Here is a 22,567-nt window from a genome sequence, read left to right as displayed (position 1 = left end):
AACGTAACTTCATTGAACACAGATTGAGAAGAAGGAGAGGAGAATGAGGTATATGTAGAAATAGGGTGTGGGGGATGGAATTACCCTGCACGTGGTTCTTAAGAAAGAGATGTTGTTGCCTGGCCCGGTGTACCCCCACAAGCCTCAGTCTTGGTCGGGCTGAGGAGTTGAGAGGTAACTCAACATACGTTTACTCCAATCTTTACCTCCTTTCAGTGAATATACATCCTTAAATGATGTGTAACCAAGTAACAGGCTATGCTTTGCCATTCCTTGCTGGAGGAGCTGGCACACTTCCGCTGACCAGGAACAACTCATTAGGGGGCCAGACCACACTCTGACGATCACATCCACGCATGTGATATTACGACGTGAAAACGACGGTTTGCACATGAAAAGACAGTGTCTCGTGCGTTTAAGCAGAGGATCTTCCTTGGAGAAATCCAGATTTTTCTTTGCCCTGAAGAAACCAGTCAGCCTGTTGTAAAATACAGATACCTCTGCTTTTCTCTGTGAAACCGTAAGCACCATTCGTTTCCAAATCACAGACGAGCACAAGCATCCTCTGTATCCAGGTCTATTAAAACTCCTTCTTCTAATTGCTGTTGACTGAGAAGCTTTCCTCGCAGCACTACACGGCTTCCAGATGAGAAAAATCACAAGAAGGAAAATGGCATTCGCGTAACATGCCAATGTAGACAATTTTGAAAATGTAAAACAGCTGAGCTCACTTGACATTTCTTGGTGTCAGTCGTTTCATCTGCCAGCAGAGGAGACCTTGAGGGAGCTCCCTTTCCTGATGAGGTTTCCCAAAAGTCTTGGCCAACTTTGAGAATTGCATAGAATTGACCAAAGAGGGGATGGGCCGGAAAGGGACATTGTATTTCAAAGCCTAGAAAATAAATGGGAAGTGGTATTGCCTCTTTTTTTTTTTTTTTAAACCAGCTGTGTCCTATACTTTGTTAAGGGGACCTAGACGGAAGCGTTGGTTTCCATATTTATGTGAAGACTTGAAAGGGATCCTAAATCGTGGCTGTTGAGTCTAGCCTTCAGGTGGCAATGAACTCGGGTGATGGAGAGATATCCGAGGAAAACGGGAGCTTTGGAGGCACATCGGCGGTGAGCTCTGTAGATGTACAGCAGGGGGGCTAATAGGCATGGAATCTTCAGGCTTCATTTTTTTCCCCCTCAAGGAAGAAGATTAATTAAAAATACATCAAATGTATAGCTTCTAGCATACAGACCCACTGTTGGCAAAAGAGAAACCGTAGGATATGACCACGTTTCTGAGTTGAAGTCCCACCCTGCAACTTGTGAGGGAACGTGACTAGGTTAACTTTTCCACGATGTTTACTTGAATGCCGGCGAATCTGTAAGCCTGTGTTTTCCACATCGTAGTGTAGTATTTAGGGACGCAGTCCATCCAGCTGACGCGAGGACTTAGAGACGTGATACCCATTTCCCTAATGAGATTCCAGACTTAAAAATCTGTTGTGGCGCACAGATGTGCGATGACATTTTCTGAGTATGTGCTGATATTTTTGAATTAGGCACACTGTTCAAAATGTGCCAACCTGTAGGAAACTGTGTCACCGTAAGAGAGCTGTCAGCAAAACCAGCTCAGTCACTTGCTGGAGAATGAAGCTTAGGCTTGGGGCCCAACATGTGCCCTGTTGGGAGCCTTGTCGATGTGACGTGGGCCCCCGACATACTAAAGAGCCCGTCGAAAATGCATCTCAGTAAAGTGAAATGGCTACTCAGCCTCTGTTCTCTTTGCTGAAGGGTTGCAAAGCATCTGTGTAAGAATTTTCAACTCTGGGATTTTTCTGGGCCTTGACTTCCACTAAATCACATACAGCCTTTTTATAATAGAACTAAAAACCGTCGGGAAATGAGTCCTGAGACATTTGTACGAACAGCGTCAGGCAGGAATATGTAGGAATTACTCATTCAGCCAACACGGATTGGCTTTACCCTGGGTGTCAGTAACTCAGAATACACCGCACTAGGGATAGAAAGATGAGCAAGACTTACTCCTGGCTTTCCCAGCGCTCTGCTGCTATAAGCCAGCCTTCTTGTCTTCAGTACCATGTTAACATCCTCTCAGCTTTCTCTTCATTTTCCTCTTCACCTGGAAGCCTGCCTAAACCTGTACGCAATTCCCCAAGTGATGTTCCTTTTTATTATTCGGAGGTAGGGAGCCAAGTTTGGAAATGCTCGAGACGTTCCTTTTTCAACTTACGATTCGTTGTCCGTCCCCCACGGGCTGGTGTTGATTCTGTTGCCTATGTATGCGTGAGGTGGAAAAATCACTAAAGGACATCCACGAGTGAATAACATTTCAGGTCCCCAGTATCATGCTGCGTATCTGCCCAAAGTTACTGGACTCCAATCTGAAAACCGTTTCGTGAGGCACGTTACTATCTTAGTTTCCTAAAATAGTCCGATGGAAGCTTAAATGACTCGTCCCAGGCCCCGCAGCTCCTCTGTTGTAGAAGGAGGATGCTCACACATGCCAGACCCCAGATGGCTGTTTTTCACTCTCCAGCCTGCTCCCTCATGCTTTTGTTTTTCAAATTCCCGAGTTGTTAAGCTTGTGTATAAAGCATGGACTGAGACGCTGTTTCCTCCATTAAAGTCAGTAAGTGGCGCCACCCTTACTTCAGACATCTGTCCTGAAACTGTCATCCTTTGGTGCAATGCCGCATACAGGGGAGTTGTTGTCTCAAGATGATTATCATTATGTCCTCAATCATGCAGATCTGTGACTCCAGTGATCTATGGGCTGCTGTCCAATCTTCTGGTTCAGTTGCTCCTTGGAGATGATCCAGTTCAAGTTCTCCTCTGATGCGGGACTCTCCAGCATTCCAGCAGGTGGCCCACTGGAGCACTTCGTGCCGTGGGAAGCTTCTTCGTAGGCTACTCCTTTAGTCTTTGCACGGGGTCTTAATCACCACCCCTGTGACTTCTAATTACTGGTTTAGTTCTGTCCTTGACAAGTCAGAAGGAATTGCCTCTTAATCCACCAGAAACGGCCCATGGTGGTGGGTTGGTTCACATTTGGCTTGAGATGGAGCAGTCAAGGCTATTAGCATAAGAATAATAAAAAAGTGGGTGAGTAAGGAGGAAAAGACAAAGTTAGCTTTTAGCACCAAGAGGTGCTTGAGAACAAGGTCTGTATCTTGTTTGTTTTTTGTACCACTGGTACGTGGTATATATGGTTTTTGGCATGTAATAAGGTCTCCGTAAATGCCTGTGGAATGTTGGTAATAACTGTCTCCCAGCTTGGGATTTCAGGCTAGCCCTTGATTCTCTTAGAAACAGCTCCCCTGAAATCACTCGATGCCTAACAAACGCATGGAATCTTTGAGGACGGGTACTGAGTTTTCCCTTGGTCTTATCCAGACTGAATATTCTCGGTGGCTTCGTCTTTTCCATGGAATTCTCCACCCCACCCCACCCCACCCCCGAAACCTAGTCCCTGATATACTCTACAGCATTTGTTGTGTACTGGGAGCACATCACAGTATTGATAGAAGACTGTGGTGTGATGTAACTCACGTACACGAATAACTGAAGCAAGGCAGAGTAATGAGAGCCATGAAGGAGGCACGGTCAGAAGGCCGTAGACACACACATACAGGTTGGTTGGCTGGCCGGCCGGCTGGTTGGTTTCAAGCCAGGGTGGACTGGAAAGTCTTCATGGAGAAAGTGGTCTTTGAACTGGACTTGGAGGGCTATGAGGATTGCCCTAAGTAGAGGAGAATAACTGGAGCAAACACCTGAAAGGAGGGGTGGGTTGGGAAGCTGGATGTTAGAATCATTGAAGGAGACAAAAGGTATGTTTCAGGGATTGTATGAGATGAAACTAGGAAGGCACTTCGCACTAAATATGGATTAAACGTAAGGATGAAGATGTTCTGCTTTATTTATTGGTAGTAGGGAGCCGCCGAATGTTTTACGGGTGGAGTGACAGGCTGAGAATGGTTATTTAGAAGATCCATCAATGACTGGAATTGCTTATCACTTCCTTCACTGTTAGTGACTCACAGAGTGATTGTGTGATCTCTACTAGTCTTGAGTAGACCTAACTGGCAGCATTTTAGTCTCGACAACACTGCTGTTACCTGTGGGTCTGCTCCTTGCCACTTTCACTCTTGGTCCCTACCATTTGCATCTGAGTTGCATAGAAAGCCACCTGTTTTGTTGAGGCTCATTCCCCATTTCTTACTGCACTTTTTCCCACCATACCTGGCCTTAGCTTCACGCTGTGGTCGTTTTCAGATGACTTGAGGTTTGTTTGTTTATTTGCTTATTCCTATACCCTTCCTTCCAGTTCCCAGCCCCCACCACTGGTGGTAGGTGTCTACAGGTTTCTAAATAATTGCCCTTTGGTTCAACAGATGTCAGGCGATACAGAGTGTTGTAAACAAGGATGTAAGGGAGAAAACCAGGAGACTTGGGGAATTTCTTGCTTCCACAGCCCCCCAGTCTTGTGCCCCCAGAACCTGTTACTCATCAGCTTCTGGATTTTAGTGTTTATGGGCTTTACCAACAACCAGGGAGCTATGACTAGAATTCTGCAGACATCGAATTCACTCTGGGGCCCATGAGCCCTCCCGCATGTATCTCTGATACCTGTGGGGATTGCTATCAGACACACACAGGATGGTTCACACAGCTTCTTGAAAAATGACTACTTGAACACCACTGAGTTAGTTTGCATAAAAAATTGAAGCTTGTCGAATGGAGAACATTGCTTCTTGAGCCTTTCACCTAAAGACAGAAAGTAGCTGCTGGCAACTCTGGAGGGTAGGGAAGGGGAGTGTGTTCGAGATGGCATGTGTTGTGAGCCTGGAGAGGGAGACGTGGCCTAAAAGGTGGTCACGAGGAACCTGCCTTGGGTGCAAAATACCTTTGAAGCCTCCCATTACATTAAAACCTTGGGTAAGATGTGCAGCCCACTTCTGCCTTAATTTCAAGAAATCCTCTCTAGCTCAATAATTACTTTTTTTTTTTTTTTTTTTGAGAGAGAGAGAGCATGTGTGAAGGCAGGGGAGGGGCCCAAAGCTGGAGAGAGAGTGAGCAAATGAGCAACAGAGTCCCAAGCAGGCTTCAAGCTTGGCAAGGAGCCTGGTGCAGGGCTCAATCTCACAACCCTGGGATTGTGGCCTGAGCCTAAATCAAGAGTCAGAAGCTCAACCTACTGTGCCACCTAGGCACCCCATTAATCAACTCAAATGTACATTCCCTTTGTTTTGTTGTGTTGTGTTGTGTTTTGGAGGATTTAATGACCATGGGTAGGCTGGTTCAATGGGTCAGAAAAATAGAGTGGGGAAAGCAGATATTCCAGTTTCAGAATTATGTACATGTCCATAAGAAGAACGCAGGCTTTGGAGTCAGAATGAAAGGGACTATGCTAAGGACGCTGTGTGACTTGGGAAGTAACCCAGGCTCTCTGAGTTTCCATAGTTATAGAAAGGGGATTGGAGTACGTCACACAATTAATATAGGTTAAACAGATGTAAATGTAACAGACATAAAGTTCTTGCCAAGTCATGGAATAAAGGTTCGATAATGTGACTCAAAATCATACTCATTAGTATCATAACTGTATTAAAAATAGCACCATTCGTTTGGTCTTTTATTCTTAACATTGAAAGTAAAAACAAATGTGAAATCATTATGATAGTTAATGTTTTCATATTTTCCGAAAGTCCTTACTTGGCCTTACCAGTTACATGGTACAAGGTGTGAAGTCAAGCAGAGCTTAGAGAAACCATCATTTCACTTCCTTTTAAAAATTTAATGTTGGTTTATCTTGGGGAGAGTGAGAGATCATGAGCGGGTGACAGGCAGAGAGATGGGCACACAGAATCCAAAGCAAGCTCCAGGCTCTGAGCTGTCAGCACAGAGCCCAACATGAGGCTTGAACTCAGGAGCTGTGAGATCATGACCTGAGCTGAAGTTGAACACTCAACCAACTAAGCCATCCAGGCACCCCGCCACTATTTCATTTCTGCTGATTGAATTAAGGCTGCCACCATAGCACGTCCTTTCAAACACATGAACATGAGCGAGGACAACACTGCTAATGATTTTTGTACCAGTAAGTTTATACTGATGGTTCTTCTTATGTGCAGTGTTCAACTTGACAATCCATTATCTTTGTCGAATGTATAATTTTTCTAGGCGAGAAAGTTTAAAATATCACCCCCATCCTAATGGGGAGGCAATTTGCACAAGGGAGACCTCAGTGTGTTCCAGATGCATTGTAAACAGCAAATGGCCTTTTATAATTATGAAGCATTTGTCTCAGAACATTCTGGCAGTTGAAATTTGGCTTTAGGCTAACATATGCCTTAATAACGTAGGGAAGCAGTTGTGGGCTCCATGGACCTCCTCCAAGGCTTTGATCTGTCACTCTGTAGATCTGAGGGATCACAGATGATTCAGGCATCAGGAGATGGGCGTGGTGGTAAAATAAAGCTTCTGGAATCCCTTGAGTATGTAGTAAAGTACCTTATGGTGTGAGCTGGTACTCTTGAATGTCGAGGGTGAAGTTCTAGACTGAGCTAACGACACCTTTCCTTGTTCATCCCCCTGCACGAACCCCTCAGAAACTTCCAGTCCATTTAGACAAAGTATGGATCAACAGTTTCAAATGAGACATACCTGTCGTCTGAAAATGTTCCTTGCAGACGGGCTGTTTAGGGGAACAACGATTTACTCTGGAACCATTGTCAGAAAACTCAACTAATGTTCACTGCAGGGGAAGGATGGTCAGACACAGCTCACACTCAAAGAGCTCAAGCTGGTTCTCCTCCAAAAGGGACTATGAGGGTCTCTGGTGCTTCCTCCTATGAAGTGGAAGGCTAGAAATGGATTTTGTTGAGACAAAATGCTTGACATGTACACAAAATTAATTGGGAAAATCCTTGACGAGCTCTTACTCTGTGCCATCCCATGGAACAAGAAAGGCCTGTAAAGCAGGGATTACATGCTAAGAGTACTGCTGTTTTAGGGGTGCCTGGGTGGCTCAGTCGGTTGAGCATCCGACTTCGGCTCAGGTCATGATCTCACAGTTCGTGAGTTCGAGCCCTGCGTTGGGCTCTGTGCTGACAGCTCAGAGCCTGGAGCCTGCTTCAGATTCTGTGTCTCCCTCTCTCTCTGCTCCTCTCCTGCTCGCTCTCTCTCTCTCTCTCTCTCTCTCTCTCTTTCTCTCTCTCAAAAATAAAGATTAAAAAAAATTTTAAACAAAAGAGTACTGCTCTTTTAGAGCAGCCCTGACCAATTGAAATGTGATGGGAGCGATAAATGTAATGTCTAATTTTCTGGCAATCCCATTACAAAAAGTAAAGATAAAATGGAATATAGTGCAGCCTTAAAGGACAAGATTTTGCCATTTGTGACAACTGGATGGACCTAGAAAGTATCCTGCTAAGTACATTAAGTCATTACCATAGGATTCTGCTTCGAAGTGGGATTAAAAAACCCAAACAAATGGACAAACAAAAAGAATCAGACCTGTAAATAAAGAGAACAAACTGATGGTTACCCGATGGACAAAGGCAAGAGGGGTGGACAAAATGGGTGAAGGGGTGTGGGAGACCCAGGCTTCCAGTTAAAAGATGAATCAGTCATGAGGATGAAAGTTAGAACATAGGGAATATAGTCAATGATGTGTTGTTGTTGTTGTTGTTGTTGTATGGTAACAGACAGTAACTACATGTGTGGTGAACATGCCGTAACATAGAAAAGTTATATAGCCGCTGCAGGTGTGAAAGTAACACAACATTGTGTGTCAACCGTACTCAAAATGTAAAATAAATTAAAATGGAGACAGGTGTAAATAAAGTTTCTAGTACATTTTGACTTCGTAGGTCAAATATTTTTATTGTCACATGTAATCAATAGGAAATTATCCATTAGGCATTTTATGCTTTTTCATACCGAGCCTTCAAATTCTCTGTATAATTTACACAGATGGCACATTCCAGTTTCCATTAGTAATCAATGATCACATGGCTAGTGGCTATCATATTGGACAGCACATGTTTAAAATGATCAAGAGTTAGGAAAATAGAACCAAGCTTGCAAAAGACCTGGAAAGGTCTGAAAAGGGGGAAGAAATAACTTTGAACTGAGCCTTGCAAGGACGAGTAAGAGTTTGAGGGGAGTGGAGAGTCCCTCCAGTTGCAGGGATCCGCGTGAGCAGGGACATGGGGAAGGCAGGTGTTGATGTGAGGGAGGTGGGGCAAGCCTGAGGCCATGGAAGAAAGGGAAAATGGTACTAGTTCAACCTATGGAATTTGAACTCTGCCTTGGAAATACCAAGTACCAATTTGTTTCTTTAAATACTAGTGGGCATCTAATGGAAAATTAAAAGCAAATCAAAACCTGTCACATGTTGTATTATCTAGGAAAGTAAACCCATTGATCAAATTTTGGGTTATTGTGGTAAAATATACGTGATGTGAAACCTACTCTAACCACTTTTAAGGGTGCAATTCCGTGGCATTAATACATCGCATTGTTGTGCAGCCATGACCACCATCCATCTGGGGGAATCTTTCATCACCCTGAAGTGAAACTATCCCCATCGAGCACCACCTCCCCATCCCCACGCCAGCCCGTGGCAACCACTGCTCTGCTTGCTGTCTGCATGAATTTGACGATTCTGGGTGCCTCCTGCCAATGGAATCCTACAATGCTTGTCTTTTCGTGTCTGGCTTATTTCACTTAGTCTAACATTTTCAGGGATCACCTGTGTCATAGCATGTATCAGTTTTTCATTCCCTTTTAAAGGTTGAACAACATTCCACTGTATGTATAGGCCACATGGTATACCTCTGTTCCTCTTTTGGAGGATATTTGGATTGGTCCAACCTTTCGACGATGGTGAATACTGCTGCATGAACATTGGTGTACAAATAACTACTCATGTCCCTGCCTTCAGTTACTGTGGGTATATATCCAGAAGTGGGATTACTGGATCCTAGGCTAATTCTATGTTTCATCTCTTTAAGGAACCACTATAACATTTTCCATGGTGTCTCCACCATTTCACCTTTCTACCAGAAATGCATAAGTTCTAATAGCTGCACATCCTGGGCAACACCTGCTGTTAATTTTAAGAATAGCCATCCTAGTGGGTGTGAAGTTGTATCCTTTGGGGTTTTGATTTGCATTTTTCCCTAATTCTTAATGGTGTTATGCATCCCGTCGGGTCTTAACTGGCCATTTGTATGGCTTCCTGATCAACTTTTGTGAACGGAAAAATGGTCTCTAAAACAAAATTTACTTGCCTGCTGCTTGATAATTTTTGTGACTTTTATCTTGACCTCCTTTGTGTTCCCGGGGTTACCTGAGTGTCAGGTGTTTGTTGTGGTTCTTAGAGCAACCTAACACCTGGATTTCTAGAGTGCAAATAGCTGTTGGACCAAGTCATTCCAGAATGTTAAAATAATTAGACTTTTTAAAAAATGTGGCAAGGATAGTTTAAAACATGTGAGACAGTAGTTTAAAGGTACAAGGTTGTATTTATAATACAGAAGTAAAAGAAAATCACAAATTCATTGGCTGGTTAGGTCACGTAGCTGACGACGTACCTGGTTCTTGCACTTGAAAAAATGGCAGTTACTTACAAGTACATTTGCTGCCTCTGCTTGGAGTAATGTGAATGGAACATTCATGATTCGACTATTTTATTTCCATGTATATTTCCAGGCTAGAAAGGTAGGTGTTCGGGTCAAATTCTCTCTCCACGGCATGTCCTGTCTATTTAAGATCCTTGAGATCTTTCTAATCCATCCATCTCTCTAGCTTCCTTGCCACCCACCAGGACCCACCCACTTGGGTAATAAGAGACTGCTGATTTCTCTCTCTCTCTCTCTCTCTTCCCCTCTTAATTTCTTTATCTCTGGTTTTCTGGGTCCATCTTGGTCTCTCTTTATGTCTTTGCCCCTCTCTTGCTCCCCCTAGTCCCAGTCTCCTCTTAAGCACCATTAGGATACTGCTAACAAAAGCTTCTGAAGCGAATCACCTACTTTAACCTTCCATGGCCCCCTCCTCGCTGACCTCTGTATCAGGTTCTGAGGACAGGAGATCCATGTGCACTCTTTAGCTGCACCTGTGACAGCCTCCTGCCTCACCCAGCACCTCAGTCAGCCTTCCTGGACCACTTGCTGAGCAGACCTCTCTTCCTGGAAGGACCCCTTGCGGTGATGGGGAAATAAAATTCTCTAGCTCCTCCCTTCCCACAGTGAGTTCTGGAGCAAAGTCAACAGTCCCCTGCTGGGCTCAGTGCTAACCCTTTGGTTGACAGTGAGGATTTTAGGGAGTTCCAGGGGGAGGGCAGGGAACTATTCATACTCTGGCGCCCTATGACTGGGAACCAGCTTAGTCTTTCCCCTGCCCTCCTCTGAGGCAATCCTTTCCCCAGAACCATCTTGTGGGTGCCATGGTCCTATCGGCCCATCTGATGGAGCATATGGACCCCTCTAAGAATAATGTTTATAAAAGCATAAAATGGAGGATTACCAAAAAAACCCCACATTTATATTGAAATACAGTAATGTGCAGTATAAGTGTGATAAAATAACATTAAAAGTAAAATCAAGATGCAGGTCTATGAATTACTATAATTTTAAAGTAATGCTGAGAAGAAACCTGGGAGGTGAAAGAGGAAACAGGTGTCCTACCCTTCTTAAAAGGATACTAGTTCCATCAAGAGGACTCCATCCTCTTGACCCCATCTAGACCTGATTACTTCCTGTGATACTGTGGCTTGTAGTCTCCCCTATCTGTGCCCTCCCCCCACCCCACCCCTGGTTTTTGGCACTGAACTCCTAAAACCCTTAGAATTTTCTAACTGGTAGGAGTGATAAAGATTTCCTTAGCTTAAGGAGGTGACTTTCGGACTCCAGGATGGGGGCTGGCTGCCAGGGAACCAACCATGTGATCAGAGGGTTGGAGATTTCTGTCCCCCCACCCCCAGGGAGCAGAGAGTATCTGGAGGTTGAATCCATCACCAATGGCCAATGATTTAAGCAATCAGGCTTATGTAATGAAGCTGTCATAAACACCCAAAAAACAGGTTTGGGAGAGCTTCCGGATTGGTAAATGCAGGAAACTGAAACTGGGGTGGGGAGAGAGGGGCACTCCTGGAGAGGGCATGGAAACTCGGTGTCCCCTTCCCCAAGCCTCAGCCTCTGCATCTCTCCTAAGTTATATTCTGAGTTATATTCTTTTATAATAAACCGGGGATCTAGGAAGTAAAACATTTCTCTGAGTTCCATGAGCCATGTAGCAAATTAATGAAACAAAAGGAGAGGATCTTGGGAAACTTATTTACAGCCAGTGGGTCAGAAGTACAGGGACTGGACTGGCCTCTGAGGGGAAGCAGAAGGGAGGCAGTCATTCAAAAGTGAACCTTAACCTTGGAGTCTGATGCGGTCTCTGGGTGGATAGCATCAGAAGTGAGTTGAACGGTGGGACACCAAGGTGGGGTCCTGAGAACTGCTTGTTGGTGTCGGGAATCTCCCAGCCCCCCAACCTCATCCCACTCGAATTGGTACCAGAACTTCCTTACCTCCCGTAGGCCCTGCCTCCAAGTACCATCGCCATGGGGATCGTGGCTTTAGCTTTTGAATTTGGGGGAGACCCATTCCGTGCACAGCACCAGGTGAAGAATCCTGGCTTGCACAAGATTCTCTACTGCAAAGCCTTCAGCCAACCATTGTGTTTTTCCCCACAGGGACTGGGGAGTCTGTGAGGTCTTTTCAGCGTATTCACAGCCCCAGAGACTTGCTGCTGGCACTTCCTCTTGATTTGTTTTCCTTTTAGAGGAGACCAGGAGATGGCAAGTGTTTTCTGTAACGGGCCAGATAGTCTCTATCAAAACTACTCAATTCAGCCAGAGACCATATGTAAACAAATAGACATGGCTGTGTTCCCATTGGAAGTTTTATGGACACCAAAATTTGTTTTATATAATTCTCATGTGTCATGGGTTATTTTTTAAAAAATGTTTCAGCCACTTAAAAATACAAAACCCGTTCATGGTTAACGTGCTGTAGGAAAACTAACCATGGGCCCGATCCGGCATGGATAATGGCTCGTTGGCCTCCGCACTAGATCACAAGTTTCTTAAAGGCAGGAGATCTGTGTTTGTTTCCTGTCTCTTATATATAGCACCGGTGTTGGCTATATTGGTATAAAATAAATACGGGCTGAAGGAATATTCGAGACTGTGTTTTATACCCACACAGGCTTTCTCAATATTCTTCCAAAATCTGAACTGCACAGTGGAGGGAATCCCTACTAGAATTTAGGCCAAACCCGGATTTGTGATCTGATTCCAGCACCATTTTGTGGCTCCTTCTCTGTAATCCTGGTGTCCCCCAGACGAAGGCCAACTCTTGCCCACGTTGAAGGTGTCGTTCATGTGCTCCTACACTTAAAGATGTCAGAGGAATGGGAATTTGCCTGTTTTCCACTGATTCAACATGGCCATAAACTGGAGGGGGAAGAAAAAGATCACTGAGTAGAGAATTTTAGATTCATTCTTGAACAAAAAGGAAAATCTGTTTCCGATATTTGCTCTGCCCTTCAGACTTAAATGTTCAACAACCATAATCATCGTGAAAATCAGAGGAACTTTATTTCTGAAGTGCTTATTCCCTACAGAGATTAAGAAACCACTTAAAGGTACATAGACAGATTTTTAAAACTTGTTTTGAATGGTCTGTAAGTTTGGAAGCACCAGACTTACCCTCCAGCCGGCTGTTGAAGAAGCAAGAGGTTAATAACCACCCGAATAGAACCACTTTCCTGATAACAAGGCAAGGTGTTTATGAGTCACGCTTGCCCACCTGTGAAGTGCTGATTTGACTAATAGGTATATTGGCCGAGTACAGGAAAGGTTTTGGCATCTTGCCCAAGGTCATGGACAAATTTGCAATCTCATCAAGCCATGTTCATTATCATGCAAAATATCTGAAACAGGTTTACTTAGAGATGTAGCAGTAGCCCGGGTAAATGGGAATCAGATAAAAGGAAAATATTAGATTCTGTGAACTTATTTTTAGAGACCCTTTTTCAATTCATGGCTTATGATGTCTGAATCAATTCAGTTGAGCTATTTTAACATCATCTTGGAGTCCACTTAGGCTTACTTCTTCATTTTTAGGTGACCTTTGTGCACATGAATTACATTAATGACTCAGTATAGCCTACACTTACCTAATGAAAAGCTAATTTCTTGAGAGAGAAGAGGTTATAAGAAATGAGCCCCGGACTTCTCTCTGCGGGAAGGTCCCAACTTACTCGAGAAAACCTCATTTAGACACAGCAGAGATAATGAGCGATATCGGTCACGCGCTAAGTGCCAGCAAGTGACAGAGGGCAGGGTGACAGCTCCTCAGGAGGGACCAGGAACACAGCCTGGCCTCCAAGCGGGAACACAGACAGAAAACGTTGCGGGTCACTCGGTCACAACACATGTCTGCATGCATGCACCCCGACCCTCGTCGCTTGACTCGTGGGTACTGTGGCCTCTGCTTAGTACCTACTATTCCTGTCTCTTGGTTTAAGAGCTTGTAATGGAAATTCTTACATATTGCTGCTGGAGACGTGCTATGTGAGGTCTTCCTGCAGGGCAGGGTCTCAGATGTATGTATGTATGTATGCTTCACTCCACTTAGACCTTCTGCCTCTACTGAGTCTTTTGAGGTACAGTACGTATGTGTATATGTGATAGTACTCGTCATCATGTTGCCCCTGATCTTTAGAATAACAGAATTGGTTGATGTCTCCTAATTCAGCCTTTGGAGGGAGACTTGGGTTACTGGAAATCCCTGGGAACCATTAAGAATGATGCTGAACACAGAATGTATTTTTCTTGTAAGCAGTCGAAAAATGGTGGCCTACCTCTGATGTGTTCTGAAATTCAGGTTCTTGCGTGGCTAAAATGAACAAATCAGGAGACTCTAGCTGCTGGCGAGGATGGGGAGAGACGGGAACCCTCTCGCACTGTTGGTGGGAATGCAAACTGGTGAGGCTGCTCTGGAAAACAGTGTGGAGGTTCCTCAAAAAATTAAAAATAGATCTACCCTATGACCCAGCCATAGCACTACTAGGAATTGACCCAAGGGATACAGGAGTGCTGATGCATAAGGGCACTTGTGCCCCAATGTCTATAGCAGCACTTTGAACAATAGCCAAATTATGGAAAAAGCCTGAATGTCCATCAATTGATGAATGGATAAAGAAATTGTGGTTTATATACACAATGGAATACTACTTGGCAATGAGAAAGAATGAAATAGGGCCTTTTGTAGCAACGTGGATGGAACTGGAGAGTGTGATGCTAAGTGAGATAAGTCAGGCAGAGAAAGATAGATATCATATGTTTTCACTCTTCTGTGGATCCTGAGAAACTTAACAGACGACCATGGGGGAGGAGAAGGAAAAAAAAAAGGTTAGAGAGGGAGGGAGCCAAACCATAAGAGACTATTAAAAACTGAGAACAAACTGAGGGTTGATGGGGGGTGGAAGGGAGGGGAGGGGGGGTGATGGGCATTGAGGAGAGCACCTGTTGGGATGAGCACTGGGTGTTGTATGGAAACCAATTTGACAATAAATGTCATATTAAAAATTTTTTCAGTGAAATTCAGGTTCTTGGCTGTGTTTTGTCTTTAAGATCCTAATAGCTTTGTTTTGTTCATCGCATTAATCCCCGCTTCCTATGCCTGACTTCCAGGGCCCGGAAGCAGCCTGCTTTCAAAGATCAGAGAAGCCTGCAGAATCTCAGCCATTCCTGTCTGTCTGATCCTTGCCTGGACTCCCCCAGCCCAAGCCCCCCCCCCTCCCCCACCAGGCTCTTCTCCCCGCACAGGACTTCACCTCCTCTGTCTCCCTCCTAGCTCAGCTTCTGTCAGTTATGTAAAGATGCTCCTTCTTGTGAATCTTTTCCTGAATTGGCAGTCCTTTGTGGTTGCATCATCCAGTCTTTGGGTTTGTCTCAAGCAAACAGGTGTTCTGGAAAGGAGCCCGGATTCGGCAGAGGAACTTGAATGTGGCTGGGAGAGCACCTGTGTGAGGATCTTTGTTTTTGCTGATGGCTCATTTTTAAAAGATACTTGGAGCGGAGCCATGCGCATACCGGTCCTTACTGCTTTGTTCCTTGTCTAGTTAACCAAGCATCCTTTTTCTTTTTTCAGTGAAGAGCTGGCCCAGAGAGAAGTCATGTTCTAGTTCCTTAGCTTCAAACAGTTTTGCGAGGAAAAATTAGGTACAATTCGAAGATAAGGGTTTACGTTAGAACACAGCATTCTCTTTCTCATATTTTCCCCGTTTGCTTTGTGTGTTACTCCCAGTCCCTCCCTGCAAGGCACACCCATGGCCTCATACTCAGCATTTGCCCCTGGCCCCTCCCCCCAGATCTCATTCCACACTGGGCTTCCTCTGAGAACTGGGAAGAAGAGAGAATTGTGTTCTTCAGTCTTTGTGTGTTTGGCTCCTTAAACTATAAACTGTCTCCACTTACTTCTCCCGCACAGCCCTTATGTACCCCACTCCCCACTGGTATGACCTATGAATTGGCTTTCTCTATTTGTATGCTAACATAAAGTATTTGCTTTTAGGAAAACTTGCAAACAGACATAAAAATGGAGAGCATAAGTGTCTTGCATGCCCATTGCACAGATTGTTACGGAGATTTTTAGTATATTCTTTTAAAACCAAAGTTTATCCTACTGGGTGGTTCTTTTACTCTATAGCATCTGCCTTTTTCCAAAACTTGTCTCTTAGTCATGTGCTCAGTAGCTCAAATGGTGTAATTCTGTGATACTCAGTTTGAACACTATTATTCATTGTCAAAGGCAGTCGTAGGTAAGACTAGACATTAAAATTCAACAAACAGATCTCAGAGAACTTCACAGGACAGCGTCGGGCACAGGTTATAATTTGTAAAATATGAGCTTCATGTAGAAATCATGGTGAAGTTATTATTTCTATCCTATTAAATTCAGCCCTAAACCTGGAAATGGAGTTTTCATTTCTAGTTTTTACAAGTAAAACATGATCATTTGAGTCATTAACACCCTTCTGGGTAATTACCAGGGCGTGTTGTGATTAATTGTGAATTTTTCTTTGCTTCCATGGGATGTCCTTCATAGATAGTCTGGAAAGCACTAAAGTTTTTCACTGTGGACTTAGGCATTCTCCTCCCTTAAGGGCAGAAGAGAACTGGAATCTTTCTCTTAGACAATAATACTAGATGGACAATTATGAACTACCTCATGCTAGTAGGAACATTCACTTTCTTAACAAAATGGGATAGCATGATGGGTACCAGCTGTAAATGAAGGTCAATTATTTCCATACTTCTCCTGAATCACTCATATCCCTTCTGCATGATGGGGTTCATGGTTGAAATTGCCTAATTTTTTTTCCTGTTTTCTTTTTCTTTTCTCCAGCTCTTGTGAATGTGAAACTCTGGGCCATCGATCGACAATGTTTTCAAACAATCATGATGAGGACAGGACTCATCAAACACACCGAGTATATGGAATTTTTAAAAAGGTAGGATGCTTTATTTTCTCCTGCTGAGGGTGTTTATGGTCTTTTCAACCCTCTTCCTGGACAGGCAGCTCAGGGAAGCCTTTTCCTTTCATTTCAGTCTTGGTAGCCTACAAATTTGTAGAAGCATGAGACTTTGGACTGGCTTCTTCTTTCTGGTTCTGGTACCAGTTTCCATGCTAAGTGACGAAGTCAGAACTTGGGACATTATCTCAGGGAGTGTGGGTCAGAGAAACAAAGGACAATTTACTTGAACAAAAAAAGGGGTATTGAGTTCATCCCTAACTATCGATTAAAATGTTGATGGTACCTCTCCGGACTGCATCGTCTCTTGTGTAAGATTCCATGTCAAAGGTCAGGTGACAAAGATGGAAAAGTTCCAAAAGCTCATTATCCTTTAATCCCAAGTTTAATTTCCCCACTTAAGTTCATTTTCTGTTGTAGTTCTCAAATATCAAAAGTTTTTTTTTCTTTGGATACTGTATATTTTCGTGATTCAGTATAGCATGGGAACTGGGATAAAAAACAGCTTTTCATTTCTTAAGAATACACCGATGTTCACTGAAATGCATTTCTTTGTCTCCAACTTTATTTTAAAGAAAATACATTATTTCATCCTTAAGAAGAACATTGACAACTCTGACTTTTTTCCAATAAGTCGCTATTTTGTATTTTTTCGTTGAAAACAGAACCATCCTTAAGTAATAACGTACAGATTACGTTTGCTAAAGAGGGGCGTATTCTCTGTTACAATCATAATTTCTTAGAGCTAGAATATCAAGCTGGTTTTTTCATGGCTTATTTTTGTTTTTGTGAAAGAAATGGTTTAAGGGGAGGTAGAAAATCGAAATCGCATTTTGGGTCAGTGATACATCATAACAGATACCTGTGGAATTTTCTTACAATGGAATTTTAATATTCCTTACTTGAGTATTTTATGTAGTTCATTTATTTTCTGATTCATTGTTTATGCATATGTGATTTCCACATAATTTGTTCTTTACGTTCTTGCTAAAGGAACAATAAAACTCTAATTTGATGTCAAGTGGTAATTTTAAAATAAAATTATCAGGGTGTTGGGATTTTTCTTCAACATGATTGGGTGAAACATTTAGACGTGGAAATGTACTTTTGTTTGGAATTTAGTACAGTTCACAAGGAAATTATTCAGACGCCATCTGTGTGTGTGTGTGTGTGTGTGTGTGTGTGTATCTATATTTGCGTGTGTTTGTTGATACATATGCGTGTGTCTATACTGGTATGTGTGTGAGAAAGAGAATAGAAAGAATACAGAGACCAAGAGAGAAAGATGGAGACAGAATAAATTATCATTTTTAAGCTTTTACTTAAAGTGCAATTTACTGTTTTCTTCTGATGGAACCGTATTAGAGAAAGATCCCGATTGGTAATTAATAAAATTCTTACCTGTAGGACAGAGCCTACCTAAGCTCTCAGGTACTTAAGCATTGGGCACTTACGACATAGATTTCCATAATTCCATTCTCTCAAGGAAACGGGTGTCAGTGCTCATGACCCACATAAATTTTTCTAAGAGGGCCTGGTTCAGGCAATGAAGTCTCATTGTGTTGTTGCTGGGGTTTTTTGTTTGTTCGGATTTTTGTTTTTAGTTGAATCTGCATATACTCTTATATCTTTTGTATTCACCTAAATTTGTGTTATCGGCTCTGCTGATTCAAACCTTCAATAAGTAAAGTTGGTTCTCCAGAGGGTGGGAATGTATCATGTTGGCCAGCTTAGTGCAGGTGCAGTTTAACTGGTTGAGTTAGAGGTGGGTGCAGACGTTTACTTTCCATCCGTCTACTGTCTAAAGAGTCAAGTCCTCACCATTTGTGAAGACGGTGCTGGGATGGGAGTCCAGAGAGGTGACCAAGGGACCATCAATGCCTGGGGCCAGCTTTAATCTTCCTTAATTATGACTGTGGTTAACTGGTTCTCTCTGACCCTTCAGTGGCTCGCAATTGCTCTTGAATTATGCATGGCCTCATTAGCTGCAAGTTCAAGGCCCTCACACAGCCAACCACCACCTGCTTTCCTGCCTGCTTTCTTCTTGCCCCAGGCAAACCGGACAATTCACTGTGCCCAGGCAGTCCTTGGACCCTGATACAGCTCACTGCCTCTGTGGTCATCATTGTTGTTTTGTTTTGCTTTGTTTTGTTTTTTCCCCCCACCTCCCATCAGTGTTAAAATCTTTTAAGATACACCTAAAACCTGCCTCTTGCAAAGATACTAACCTCATTCCACCAAGAAGTAATATTTTCCTTTTTTGAGCTTTGTCTCTATCATGTGTCTCCTTCTCTACTTTGTTTTATTATAACCTGACTATTGAACTTCTACTTTGAGACTATAAACTTGTCATAAATATCTTGGTGCTCGTCTTGGCACAAAACTTACTGATTTGTAGATAGGTAGTTAGTATGACTTTAAGGGCAGGATCAGTACATAATTTGAAGGGCCCAGAGACCAGTGAAAATTGGGAGCTCCTTTTAAAAAAATGTCTGTGTGGCTCAGTCGTTTAAGGTCCAACTTTGGCTCACATCATCATCTCACAGTTCGTGGGTTCAAGCCCCGCATCAGGCTCTGTGCTGACAGCTCAGAGCCTGAAGCCTGCTTCAGATTCTGTCTCCCTCTCTCTCTCTGCCCCTCCCCCTCTCATGCTCTGTCTCTCTGTCTCTCTCCCTCTCTTTGGAAAATAAAAGTGTCAAAACCCTGACAGCATAGTATTAAACCAAGCATAGGCATCTTCTAAGCCTGGCCTCTATACTGTTGCCCAGGTTGTACGCTGATGAAGCTAAACGAGTAATACTGTTTTCTCCTCCATGTTCCCAGGTTATCTCTCTTTACTGCCACTTATTCTGCAGGGCTGGTAAGAAGTGTGTATACCCTCCCCAAAGGAAATGATAGTGTCAAAAAGTTAAGATGACCAAAATTAACATTTCTATCCTGACTGAAGAATTGTTCATTTCCCTATTACTGATTTTTTTTTTAACATGCATACCACTCTTTTACATCATGTAAATTTTTTTTAAGCTTTATGTAGTCAAGGCAATCAACTTTTTCCTTTAGGGTTTCCTGTGTAGCAAGTCTCACCGTAATAAAATAAAAATGTGGACTCAATGCTTTGAAATTTGCCTGTAGCAACCTGTGTGTACAGGGAAAAGGGGTGTTTTTCTCTAATGTGCTTGCTAAAAAAAAAAAAGTCCATCTCCATTTTTCTCCCATACACACCTTATACTTTATAGTGAGGAGTTAAAGGAATTGTGATATGCAGAACAGCAACAGCTCAGGTTAAAGAATGGTCTTCCGTGTCTGCTCACGCCCATATGCCTCTCATCCTGTTCATGTTTCTAAACAAGCAGTAAGCTGAGAGGGCCAGAAATGGGACACACCGGGCATATATAAATGCGCTGAAATGGGAAGATTTTTCTCCGCTGTCAGAGTTGGTTTTTATTTTCATTCTGGTGTGTTTACCCATTTTGGAGCTCCCCATCAGGGGGTCTGGCCTCCCTTTCCACGGATTAAATGCCACATCTAACTCGGATTCTACCTCTTTAATCATATTTAGCCATTTTTCCTTTCGTGCCTCTATTTCACATTCCCTGATGTAAACACAGATGTTCCTCGGCAAGCCAAAAAAAAAAAAAAATTAAAAACACAAGACACTATTCAGGGTTTAGCAGGGCTGCTAAGCAGGGCACTGTTGCTATAGGTCCTGCGGTGGTTTTGTTGCTGTGACCATCGTCATCTTGGGCTATGGGAAAATGCTGCTTTTTGAGATGGACTCTGAAAAATGAGACAAATAACTGCCCGAGTTAACTCGTGTTGGCTTTTGCTGCACACTTTCCCTGTGCTGCTCTCGGCTCTGGCCCCTTTTCCACAGGAGCAGCAGAAGGCAGCCGTGTGGCCACTGGGTGGGGAGGTAGGGACTGGGTTTGCTCATGGCCTGGAGCTGACTACGATGGTGATCATCACCCTCTATTTGTTACTTGCCTCGCTGACAAAGGAGAGAACAGCAGGGACCATTTGGAATTTAAGGTACTCTCTGGATCCTGTTCACCCTCAGAAAATGTTTTCTTCATTCACAAAGGGACCTTTTGGTCAGGCAGGCGTGGTGATGTCCTCTTCCTGCCCAAAGTCTGTCCTTAGCTGCTTACCACCCCCTAAGGGGAAGCCTGGGTCTGGAGTGTGGTCTTCGAAGCCCTGCTTTCTGGGGCTGCTATGGGCTTCCCTGGATTCGTGGTGTTCTCCCTCTTGTCCCTCATTCTCTGATTCTCTCTGCTACAGCCACAGGGCTGGCCATCTTTCGTTGCCCTCCTGCGCCATGGCCCCTCCCAGCGGAGCACATCCCGGGAGACTCTTCTCCTTTCGAATGGGAGTCTTTCCGATGGTGATCTGTATAGCACAGCACGGGGAGTATGTCTGGTGGGGCAGGGAAAAAACAAATTTGATCTCTCTCAGATAATTAGAAATTTCTGCTTTGCCCTTTTCTGAGTTGAAAAAGGCATTGCTGGTGTTAACCACCAAGTTTCATACAGTATTCTGAAAATACAGAATTAGAAAGTTAGGAGATTTTTCAAGGCCTCTGGTAAAACTTTTTGGTTCCCAGAGGACTCTCCCAGCATAAAGAACTTGGAGGTATTTTCCCGGTCATGTGGTGTGGATCTTCTCCAGCCGTTTCTGATTAATGGAAGCTAAGTGATAACCAAGCCCAAAGCTGATGGCCCCAATGAGGGCCTTACAGCATCCACATCCAAGGAGTCAAGATGAGGAGTGGGCCTTCGGTAAATCTAGGAGCTACCAAGATAGTGCTTCCTTCTGCTGTTTCATGCCGTGTAGTTTACGTATTCCTTACTTCCATCCTTGGGGAGTAAACCTCAACTCTAGTTTGCTCTTGCCTTTTCTCCTCTGAAACAGTACTACTTGTATATACATCTAATGTGTAATTGAATACATATGCTACTTACATGTGCACATTAGGTAAGTGACACTCACCTCCCAAAAGAAAGGATGACTTTGCATTGAAACGTCATGCTCCCCTGTTGGGATCAGAATGACTTTCACTATGAGAATAACCTCACCTTGGGTTGGGTTGGTGACTCCTGTCTATCGTCTATACCTAGACTGAAATTTACTGAAACTTGTCTTCCATTGCTTGACGTTTTTTATCATCTGGTAGTTTTGGCCACCACTACCCCCTTCCCCTGCCAACCGTCAGGGGCCTATGAAGATGCGTCTTCACGTCTTTGGTCTGATACATGAATGAGACACGTGAATCTACTAATGGGATTTAGAAAAATCTAAGACCTGAGGTCTGTGCCATGCCTGGACTGCGGCTCCCAGCAGATCTTCCGAAGGAAGCTCCTTACTGTGGTGAACTTGATGTGGGGCAGGTTAGGAATACTGTCTTCTTTTCCTCTCCCCAAAAGTAATGTACTTATGTAACCAATTTGATATTATGTAGACTTTTTTTTTTCTATATTCTGCATGTTTTTCAATCTTGGGATACTGACATTTCTAAAACCCTTACAAATTTCCCTTCTCAGATCTAATTTGAGAACTGCTAATTTCATTTTCTTATAACTCAATTCAACAGGCTACCTTATTTCTGAGATTGCTATTTTATTCTACATCACACTTACAAAAGTAGAGTCAGGGAGATGTCCATTCAGAGTTGGCAGTGTAGAATAGAACCGTGTAAGGGGATAAGACAGGCCCCTCCTTTCACGTAGGAGGCCACTGAGGCTTAGATTTGTTGAGATGCCCAAAGTCCCATGAGAAATCGGTCATACATTCAGCCCCGTGCCCCTAGGAAAATGGGAAATTCAGCTGTCCTACTGTGTCAATGGACTCCTGTTCAAAATCTCAGGTAAAATTGTCCACCATCTTCCAGTGTTGCACAATTTTCTGGAATATTTGGGGCTTTAATTTTTTGTTTGTTTTTGAAGAATAGTTGACACACATTAGT

At 43.4% G+C, this 22,567-nt stretch overlaps 1 protein-coding gene across 6 annotated transcripts in view; it reads left to right on the top strand.

The window, feature by feature from the left end:
- PRKG1 (protein kinase cGMP-dependent 1) overlaps positions 1-22,567 on the top strand; it is a 1,254,852-nt gene that overhangs the window by 771,643 nt on the left and 460,642 nt on the right. For all 6 annotated transcript variants that reach the window (XM_023240288.2, XM_023240287.2, XM_023240289.2 and 3 more), the window contains one exon: positions 16,482-16,587. In XM_023240288.2, the coding sequence (XP_023096056.1) occupies positions 16,482-16,587 (106 nt within the window). The remainder of the gene's footprint in view (positions 1-16,481; positions 16,588-22,567) is intronic.

This window comes from Felis catus, chromosome D2, assembly GCF_018350175.1.
Source record: "Felis catus isolate Fca126 chromosome D2, F.catus_Fca126_mat1.0, whole genome shotgun sequence".
NCBI lineage: Eukaryota > Metazoa > Chordata > Mammalia > Carnivora > Felidae > Felis > Felis catus.
Note: the sequence above shows the minus strand (reverse complement) of the source record. Positions and strands in the feature narration are given on the sequence as shown.